The sequence below is a fragment of the Poecilia latipinna genome, unplaced genomic scaffold (assembly GCF_001443285.1).
Source record: "Poecilia latipinna isolate Pla-1442-1.1 unplaced genomic scaffold, P_latipinna-1.0 Scaffold2038, whole genome shotgun sequence".
In the NCBI taxonomy this organism is placed as follows: Eukaryota; Metazoa; Chordata; class Actinopteri; order Cyprinodontiformes; family Poeciliidae; genus Poecilia; species Poecilia latipinna.
The window spans coordinates 26,382-36,926 of NW_015114654.1; the positions used below are offsets into that span (position 1 = coordinate 26,382).

At 39.9% G+C, this 10,545-nt stretch overlaps 2 protein-coding genes across 3 annotated transcripts in view; both read left to right on the forward strand.

The window, feature by feature from the left end:
• LOC106935879 (cytochrome P450 2K4-like) overlaps positions 1–9,330 on the forward strand; it is a 28,678-nt gene extending 19,348 nt beyond the window's left edge. The window contains exon 10 of one of the 2 annotated variants that reach the window (XR_001421991.1): positions 8,899–9,330. The gene's annotated coding sequence lies outside the window, so the exon portion shown is untranslated. Of the gene's footprint in view, positions 1–705; positions 1,138–8,898 lie in introns of those variants that run through there. The other variant, XR_001421990.1, reaches the window with a different exon arrangement.
• On the forward strand, positions 3,913–9,265 carry LOC106935877 (cytochrome P450 2K4-like). The gene is made up of 9 exons (XM_015016585.1): positions 3,913–4,330; positions 5,211–5,373; positions 5,447–5,596; positions 5,793–5,953; positions 6,048–6,230; positions 7,306–7,447; positions 7,569–7,753; positions 7,846–7,987; positions 8,277–9,265. Exons 1-9 carry the CDS (start codon positions 3,950–3,952, stop codon positions 8,462–8,464), a joined length of 1,695 nt encoding a protein of 564 aa, XP_014872071.1. The 5' UTR covers positions 3,913–3,949; the 3' UTR covers positions 8,465–9,265.
• Positions 9,331–10,545: the final 1,215 nt, after the last annotated feature.

Genomic DNA, 10,545 nt, shown 5'->3' on the forward strand with positions numbered 1-10,545 from the left:
TTATTGATGTTCATGACAGATGTTGTGTCATGTTTATGACAGTGTCAAGACAGTCTTATTAACCCCCTTCAAATAAAGTGTGTTCCTCAAATATCCACTATCAATCACCATCACCATGTATTCAGACTTTTTGTATCTTCATCAAGTCAAAATCATTGTTTGTGGAGCTAAGCTACCTTTAAATGACATTTTGTGCTTTGAAATGGATGTTGGTTATGTTGGACCTCCAGCCTTGTACGAGTCAAACTGCAGGAGTACAGGGCATAACTCCTGAATCAACAGTCTACTGCATTTAAAACAATTTGATTCCATCAGTAGGAAGAGGAGGAGTTTCAGGAAAGATAGTTTGTGATGGAAAACTTAAAACTCTGGAGCCAAGACAAACACGCCCTCTTTGCAGCACCGCTGCATCAGGACAGGATCTCTGTTTCACCTGTCGTTCGTTTGGGCCACATCAGCGATACAACCTGAAACCTCCTCCTGCTGGCAGAGAAAAGGTCTGCTCCTCGCCCTTTGGAATGAAAAGCATCCATGGGACTGCATTGCATCTGCCCAGCCAAAGAAATAAACCTGATTTTATTCAGAACTCTGTAGAAGGAATCTTGCAATTACAGGTTTCCTAAGATTACCATCAACACATCCATGATTTCTTACTTCAATGCATCTATCAATGGAGTAATTGATAAATAGACTAAGAATCATAAGGTCATGGATATCCAATTCAGTCAAACTATAGAGCATTGCTTCATCAAAGTAAAGTTGTGTCTTTGCACTGTGAAATATTACTTGGAATATATACAAAGTGTCAATTAGTCTGAATTAATCTTCATTCATTTAGAGCTAACTGGCCTTGGCAACAAAACTCCTCAGTTCAATCCTTGGTCTTTAAGTATTCATACAAATTACTACAGATCTTTCTATGGGTTATTTCAGCTTTTATTCCTTCCATATTTCTCGTTGTTCTTTGAAAAATATATGGCATATTTTGGTGCAAGTAAAAACTAATTAACAGTCTCCAAATGTATTTGTCTGAACAGATGGTTGCTTGATTTTGTGTTTATAGTAAAATCCACAGCAAAAAGGTTAATGAACTGTTAATGTTTTGCAAAGTAAATTGAAGCATGTCTGTTCATGTAATTAAAATCTTTACATTTCAGAGAAGAGGACGTCTTTCTCAATCAGTTTTTTCAGTCTGACCTGCCAAGAACAACATACTTCTCCTCCTATATTTAATCTATGCCAAGTTGTTCTTTCAGGTCTAGTAGATCAAACATTAGTGAGAGAATCTGTTTAGATGGTTGCATAAGGGCTTTACTAAGAAATTATGAAATGCCTAAGATGTACAGTGATAACTATTAAAATTTAATAGCGAGTAATATTTGTCCTTTTTTTGATAACATATTAAGCCTTTCATTAATCTGAACTCAATCTAGTACAATGTGCTCTGTGGCTAATAGCAGCAGATCTGAGGATTTTCAAAAATACTTTAAAGTTGAGCTGGACTGTCATTATTTCATTGTTGCATAGTTTCTCCTAATACTGCATGACATATTTTAAAAAATTAACTAATCATCTCAAAAGCAGACCTTGAATACTGCTTTTAAGGAAGATGTATGTTTGGATTCAATGGAACTAGTAGATCATCAGCAATTAATAAAGTAAATATTACTTTTCAAACTATACCACTTATTTAATTTTACCACAAAGGGGCAGCAAAGATGATCTACTTCTGAACCGCAGATCTTTGTGAAGAACTCTTTGTTGCAACACATGCTGCTGATTCCAACAAAAATATTAGAAAATGCTGCATCTGTCCACTAGGTGGCAGCTGAGAAAGATCAGATCATAAAATGTCTACAGAAAATACAATTGTTTGTTGCAAAATATCAGCAAGTAGGAGAAAATTTTTATTAGTACTCTAAGCAGTTACATGCTGTAATCTGTGAGACGAGTTCAGAAAACAAGTAAAAAAAATGAAGGTTTAGGAAAAGGTTAACTGAACATTGAAAATTACTAATAATATAAAGTTACCTATAGTTTAAAAACTTGCATTCGATCTAAATTCTATTTATGGGACAAAATGACACATAACTTAAAATGAAAAACAACAGGATGGGTATTCTTAGTGTTAAAACTTTTTCAGGAAAAACTGAGAATCGTTTGAACTCTTCAAACACTGAAGGTGCTATGAGGGACTCTTTAGACATCAGTGCTTTTATTTTGAAGGTGTAGAACCCTGGTGCTGTCTAAGATCACGTCTCCAAGAAAACAAAACATCTTCTGTCTGGTTTCAATGGAGTGGAGCAACAGATCTAATCAACCAGCCAAACCACATGCAATGATTCACCTGGCAAAAGTTAATATAAATCTATAAGGACCACAAGAACCTTCAGGGCTCATTTTGTTTTAGTTTCTTAATATGCAGAGCTTACTTTGGTTGTTTCTGACATCTGATATAAAATACTGAAAATACATTTTCTTGGAAAAAACGTAATGTTTCAAACTGCCTGCTGTAAACAGGGCTTAAAGTAAAAAAAAAAAAAAAATCCTTAGCCTGAAACTTATAGGGGGGATAGAAATGAACTATACCATTGCTATTCCCACAGTTTAATAAAAAGTGTCTTTGAATAATGCAAACAATTGTTTCTAACAATACAATTAACAAGCTAAACACTCAAACTTAAAAAAGACTTTACTACATTTCAACTCAAAACAAAATGTAAAATGTCTGTGCCCTAAAGGTTTGCCATACAGGCAAAAGTCCCTCAACATTAAATAAGAGTCCTTTCAGTCAATGTTCTTGCAAGTAATTTAGAACATGCAACATTACCAACTAAATCAGTTTCTCAACCTTTTTCTGGCCAGCATCCCCTATCCCATATCCAGATCCCTCAAACCCCCACCAAAGAATCTGTAGGCTACTTTGCACTGACTATTATTTTATTATTAATAATACTATCACTATTGTAGATGTTTAGATTTTTATGCTTGTTTCTGTATTTATCATCAAAAATAATTTCCCAGAGAACAAAAAACCTATGAGAATAGTCCATTGCAAGTGTCATGGAGTCATCCTTATTTAAATGGGTTCATTTTTCAGGGGGGCACACAGTGAAGGTATCGTGATTTTAGTAATTACATGTTTATAAGAGCGATTTTCTGTTGTCCTTCCATGGAAGCGGGCAGCTTTCAAACGGAAATAAAACACTTTTTAATATAAGTTGATGCTTTGACATGATCACAGAACCGCCAAAACATATGTACAAAAATCCTCAATAAAACATAAAATATTTGAAAATCAGACACCAGAAAAAGTGAATCACAGCAACGTCATCAGCCGGTGTAACGCTGAACTGATGCGGTGAAGCTACTAGTAGCAGGAGCGGAGCTACAAGCTACAAACACTGAATAGAAGAAGAAGAAGAGCTGCCATCGATACAGTTGCAGCCAGACATGATTTAATGTTACACAATACCGTTTTAGGAAGTTGCTCAAAGTCTAAACTGGTATTGTGATTGTAAGGTGTAAAGTTTACCTTCGACCAAACGCCCCCCAAAGGAATCCAGCGCCCCCCTTTTGTAAAAATTTCCGCCAGCTTCCCGTCTTGTCCCCTTTCCTTTGCCCAGCGCCACCTGTTTAATTCCTTTCTCAAGTAAACGTGTTTCTTTACCGGGTGAGACAAACTCCATCTTCTTTCATATGGGATTTGATTTAACCGCGAACCGAACGCATGCGCTTCTTTTCTACAAATCATTTTACAGTCATTGGTCAAGAACACGGGAGCTAGAATTCTGATTGGCCGAAATCTTTGTCTTTTATCTACAGTTTAGTTGAGGCGGGCCGTTTGGTCCAATGCTCGCCTTGCTTGAAAAGCCGGAAGTCTGGCCCCCAGACGGAGCTCTCTAAGCCCGGAGCGGTTTGGTTGAGCGGACCATGAAGATTGGTTGAGATGGACCGTTTGGTCAAAAGCCGGAAATCCGGACCCCGAACGGAGCTCTTTAAGCCCTGTGTAAACCTCATGCTCCACCTCCAGCTACAGATTGGACTTTGCTTCTATCAACCTCAAATAAATGTCCTACAGAAAAGCTGGTGCACAGCGACAGATATTAAACGTGTTGCAGTCATGGGAGCGATGGAGGTTTTTCTCCAGTCATTCAGCCCAGTTTCAGTTTTAGGGACTGTGGTTTTAATCCTCATTGGGTTTCACTTCATTCTCTCTAAATCCAGGCCTCAGGGCCACAGACAGGGACCACCAGGACCAAAACCCCTTCCCATCGTTGGCAACCTGCTGCAGCTGGATGTGAAGAGACTTGACCAAGCACTCATGAAGGTGAGGCACAACATAAATGTTTGCAATTTATCTACTTTTAAACTATTACATATCCTTTTTTTTTATCCATGCTTACACAGAACAAAAAAATTGGTCCAATATTACACTAAAAAATGTGTTGTAAAGAAAATGTTGCGACGTCTTAAAATGGAACAATAAAAGTGATTTTTTTCAGTCTGGGTCTGGTGTGACTCTTTAGGACAAAAAAAAAATTGGGCCACTGTTACACTAAGATCTGATTAAATTAAACTGATCAACTGGGGCTTTGAGAAGACAGAGCATACCCACAAACAAATACTGAAACACTGCTGCAGGAGTAGAAAAGTAAAAAGTTAATGGTTCATGGTTCCCTCCAGAAAACCTGCTAAGTCTGATGGTAGAGCACAGGGGCAGTCCACCAGCAGCCCACCGTGTTTTTGTGTTAAAAAATGTGGAAAATACAAAAAATGTCAGCAGTCATTGTACATTGGAAATAATAGCGTGTGAAGCTGATGGGCAGGTCCAGAGAGGGTGCAACAGGTGAGAACTCCTTCGCACCTGATTGTGTCATCTATAAACCTAGCTTAAACTGCCATTACTGTCACTGTTTCTGGTGTATAAAATTTTTTTGCAAGGCTTAGCCTGGTGGGGGAGTAAAGCCTGGTGACCCGCCAGGCTTATGACATGCTGGGGTAAAACCATGATGGCAGCAGTAGCTCCTATAGTGGTCTTATCTAGGAACAAAACACAACTAAGCAGATCTGAGCCAGTCTTCAAATCTATAAGGTGAAAGAGACACAATGTTAAGCAAAGAAAAGATATTTACTAACATATGAAGAACCTAGTTCCTGAGAAATGAATTAATTTGCATTTTCTTTATTCACACCTGGTTTCATCATAGCTTTCTAAGACGTATGGATCTGTGTTCACTGTCCACATGGGACCAAAGAAGACAGTGGTCCTGACAGGGTATAAGACGGTGAAAGAAGCATTTGTCAGCTATGCTGAGGAGTTTGGAGAACGGGAACCATCCACCGTGTTTAAAGAAGCAAACATGCATCACGGTACAGAATCTTTACAAATTCACATGTAGAGAAGTTAGTTTACTGACTTATATTATTTAACTGTGTTAAACAGGTATTGTATTTTCCAATGGAGACTCCTGGAAGGAAATGCGGCGCTTTGCTTTGACCAACCTGAAGGACTTTGGGATGGGAAAGAAAGTATGTGAGGAGAAAATCATTGAGGAATGTCACTTCCTCATCCAGAAGTTAAAGGAGTTTAAAGGTAACAGCAGAGAGGAAGAAGATGTTATTGCTATTGTTGGCAGATTTCACCATGAGAACTTTGTTCTTTAATCTGAGGCATTATACTTAACTGCTGGTCAGAGCTATTCTTTGCAGTTCAGCTTCAAAGCAAAACAATTCTCTTAATAAATTGAGCCAATGTGTTGAATAATGCTTTTCTGGTTTCTTTGTTGCAGGTGAAGCTTTTGATTTGTCCCAACATATGAACAATGCAGTTAGTAATATAATCTGCTCCATGATCTATGGCAAAAGATTTGAATATGATGATCCAGAGTTTAATACCATTGTAGATCGAACAACCCAAGGCCTTCAACTGTTAGGCACACCAGCAATACAGGTGTGATTGGACTGTTTAACAGCATAAAATCTGTTAACATTGGACTGAACACAGGACCTAGAGAAGTCACAGTTTATGTTCTGTTCACCATCAGCTGTACAACATGTTCCCAAAGATTGGCAAACTGGTGTTTTCAGCCAGAAAGAAAATGAGAGATATATTCGCTGCCAATAAACAACATCATCTGATGCTGCTGAACCGTTTGAAAGAGACCCTCAGTCCTCAGATGTGCAGAGGAGTTGCAGACGCTTTCCTCATCCGTCAACAGCAACACAAGGTCAGAACCTTCATTACCTTCCAGAGTAATGTTAAAAAATTACCTTGAATTCTTCCAGGATGCTCACAAGCTAATCAGCCACTGCTGGTGTTCAGGCCACCGGTTATGAATAACCATAAAGTAAACATCAAGCCTGAAACCATAAAGAAATGTGGTTTGTAGTAAACACAAACATTTGTTTGGGAAATGTTTGTGTATTGATGTTCCTGATATTCTCTGCACTGAGGACTAGCACAGCTGTTGACAGCTGGTTGCCATGGCAATGGGGTACTGAGTGGTTTAAAGTGGTTCTTCACCTGATTTACTGTCATTTGGTTTTTGTTGTGACTCACTGAAGCTGCTCCAGTTCCTAAAAGTTCAATGAACAATAAAAACTGGACTAATTGCCTTGTATTCGTAAGTCATCAAGTAGGATAAAATACTTCAAAAAGTATATAATAGAATGTCTCCTTCAGTGTTATATCAAGTTTAATGAATTGTCCAGTAAAAACATACATTGATTTAGTATTCTTTTGCAGTTTGAAAGAACAGAGAGAAATCAATCTATTTGTAGATTTATTTCTAGAAAGAAAACAAGTTTACATATTGAAACTTCGGCTGATTCCTTAACTTTAAGCCACATTTTACAGAGATAAAAATAAGGTCACGTTAGCCTTTGCACAGCCAGACATTTTTGTGACAAATTCAAGCACATCCTGATTTGGAACAGGATGGTTGTGGGCATATGACTCAATCTGTAGTAATGGTGCCAGCAGGAGCGCGTCACTATCTATAGCTGTTAATTGTCTCTGTCCTGTCCAGTACATCAATGGTGCTCACCATGGACGCATGACTGGCACACATGGGTGCTCCAACCCAAAAGCTCCAACAGAATCGGCGCCTATGATCTCTCCATAATATATATCTATATCCACCTTTTTAATAAAATAATTCTTAATATACTACTATGATATTTATTTTACATACCTTCTACTTGGGCTAAGCAAATGGGAAAGTACTTTAGGATAGCATGCGTTAGCCTTTGACTGAACATCAAACCATTTTGGTTTTCTAAATATCAGCTGATCTTCTGCAGGAATCTGGCATCACTGACAGTCACTACCACAACGACAACCTGCTGGTTACAGTCATGAACCTGTTTGGTGCTGGAACTGATACAACATCAACTACCCTGAGATGGGCATTCCTGTATATGGCAACATATCCAAAAATACAAGGTCAGGAATATCTCCTTCAAGATGATGTAAAAATAGAACAATGTGCTACAGATCTTATGGTTTCTGCAGATTAATTAAAGAATTGTTGTATCCTTGTCATTTATTGACTTTGATCTTTCAGACCAGGTCCAGCAGGAGCTGAGGAACGTGATTGGAAGTCGCCAGGTTCAGGTTGAAGACAGACAGAACCTGCCTTTTACAGACGCCGTCATCCATGAGACACAGAGAGTGGCCAACATCGCTCCTTTGGCAGTTCCTCACAGGACTAGCAAAGACGTCATGTTCCAAGGTCATTTTATTGAGAAGGTGAGAAATGAGGCTTGATGGTGCACTACCAACAGCTTTTCTCTATATTTCAACATACTGCATGTAAATGATGACTGATTTGTGTTTTTTAGGGAACTCCAGTAATTGCTGTTTTAACGTCCGTCTTGCAAGATGAGAGCCAATGGGAGAAACCGAACGTCTTTTATCCAGGCAACTTCCTCAGCAAAGATGGGAAGTTCCTCAAGCGAGACGCCTTCATGCCTTTTTCAGCAGGTTAGCCTGGTTATTGTTTTATGTAGATCCGTACTCTACAGCAGTGTTTCTCAATTCCGGTCCTCAGGCCCCCTGCCCTGCATGTTTTAGGTGTTTCCCTTCTGCTACACACCTGGATTGAACCTGTAGGTAATTAACAGGCTTCTGCAGTACTTGATGGCCATGCAATCATCTGAATCAGCTGTTCTGAAATAGAGGCCCATCTAAAACATGCAGAGCAGGGGGGCCTGAGGACTGGAATTGAGAAGCAATGCTCTACAGGCATTGGATGAGGATCTGTTTCTAACAGGTCGCAGGGCTTGTCTTGGAGAGAGTCTGGCCAGAATGGAGCTTTTCATCTTCTTCACCACGCTCCTGCAGCACTTCAGATTTTCTCCTCCACCTGGAGTTACAGAGGAAGAACTTGATCTAACTCCACGAGTTGGTGGTACTATGAGCCCTCAACCTCACACGCTGTGCGTTACCCCTTTAAATTAAGGAGTGGCCTATTTGTGGAAAAACCCACTTTGGTCCCAGCAGTAGGAAGCGAAGGAGTTTCATGAAGGAAGGTCTGTAATGGAAACCTTAAAAATCCGGGGCAATCATGACCCCTTTGCAGAACAATGAGAGGATCTCTGTTTCACCCGTCGTTCGTTTGGGCCACATCAGCGATACAACCTGAAACCTCTTTCTGCTGGCTGAGAAAAGGTCTGCTCCTCGCCCTTTGGAATGAAAAGCATCCATGGGACTGCATTGCATCTGCCCAGCCAAAGAAATAAACCTGATTTTATTCAGAATTCTGTAGAAGGAAACTTGCAATTACAGGTTCCCTAAGATTACCATCAACACATCCATGATTTGCTTTTGCAATTTATTAAATTAGCTATCAATGCAGTAATTGATAAATAGACTAAGAATCAGTTCTACATAAGGTCATGGATATCCAATTCAGTCAAACTATAGAGCATTGCTTCATCAAAGTAAAGTTGTGTCTTTGCACTGTGAAATAGTACTTGGAATATATACAAAGTGTCAATTAGTCTGAATTAATCTTCATTCATTTAGAGCTAACTGGCCTTGGCAACAAAACTCCTCAGTTCAATCCTTGGTCTTTAAGTATTCATACAAATTACTACAGATCTTTCTATGGGTTATTTCAGCTTTTATTCCTTCCATATTTCTCATTGTTCTTTGAAAAATATATGGCATATTTTGGTGCAAGTAAAAACTAATTAACAGTCTCCAAATGTATTTGTCTGAACAGATGGTTGCTTGATTTTGTGTTTATAGTAAAATCCACAGCAAAAAGGTTAATGAACTGTTAATGTTTTGCAAAGTAAATTGAAGCATGTCTGTTCATGTAATTAAAATCTTTACATTTCAGAGAGGAGGACGTCTTTCTCAATCAGTTTTTTCAGTCTGACCTGCCAAGAACAACATACTTCTCCTCCTATATTTAATCTAGACAGTGGTTCTTAATCTTTTTTGAGGTACCGACCCACCAGTTTCATATACACATTCACTGAACCCTTCTGCAGTGATAAATAAAATTAGTTAGGTACCCCCTATTATCCCATGATCACTAAGTCTTCTTAAAAGGTAGAGTCTCTGAGAACAGTTCTTCAAAATATAGTCAGTGTTTTCAAAATATAGTCAGTGTTTTCAGCAAAGTTGAGCTGAGTGTCCAGGAACGACCCAAATTTGCCACAGTTTCAGCAGGTTGGCCATCGAGAGAAACTGGAGCCACTGTAAGGTCTTGTTTAGATCATTTAATTAGCTCTACATTCTTAAGATAATCAAAAATTTATAATCAATCATAAAGACTTTGCGGTATTCTGATTTAGTAATAGGGTTAGGGTTAGGGTTGAGCTCCCTGGAGGTCCCAGATCCATGGGTTTTTTTGACCGGGGTAAGGCGGGGTCCCGGTAACCGAACCCCGGGTACAGAACCTCCTTGAGCGGTCCCGGTTCCGTACAACCGGACCTGGACATACGGAAGCATGGGGTGCTGCTTCCAAGTGGCTGCCTTACCAGGGGCACAGACATAAGGAGACTTCCAGGGGTCCCATTGAATGTCTGAGCCCCTGCCCGGGTTCCGGTGCCCCGATCCCGGGTAAAGAAGCTCCATACCCCCCCCCCTGGTCCTCCAGGACAGGGGACGGCCCGGCGGAGGTCCTGGGACCGGCCCCCGGTTCCGGAGAACCGTGCAGGGGTATTTTTGACAAGTTGTAGCGGGGCTGAGAGTGTCCGAATCCCGGGTAGGGTCCAGCCATTTGNTTCAGCAGGTTGGCCATCGAGAGAAACTGGAGCCACTGTAAGGTCTTGTTTAGATCATTTAATTAGCTCTACATTCTTAAGATAATCAAAAATTTATAATCAATCATAAAGACTTTGCGGTATTCTGATTTAGTAATAGGGTTAGGGTTAGGGTTGAGCTCCCTGGAGGTCCCAGATCCATGGGTTTTTTTGACCGGGGTAAGGCGGGGTCCCGGTAACCGAACCCCGGGTACAGAACCTCCTTGAGCGGTCCCGGTTCCGTACAACCGGACCTGGACATACGGAAGCATGGGGTGCTGCTTC

What these genes read in the sequence shown, in the direction of transcription:
- LOC106935877 (XM_015016585.1), top strand. Translation starts at nt 3,950, where the DNA reads ATGGACCGTTTGGTCAAAAGCCGGAAATCCGGACCCCGAACGGAGCTC. An exon ending in TTGACCAAGCACTCATGAAG is followed by an intron (nt 4,331 to 5,210) that starts GTGAGGCACAAC and finishes GTTTCATCATAG; the next exon opens with CTTTCTAAGACGTATGGATC. An exon ending in AGAAGCAAACATGCATCACG is followed by an intron (nt 5,374 to 5,446) that starts GTACAGAATCTT and finishes TGTGTTAAACAG; the next exon opens with GTATTGTATTTTCCAATGGA.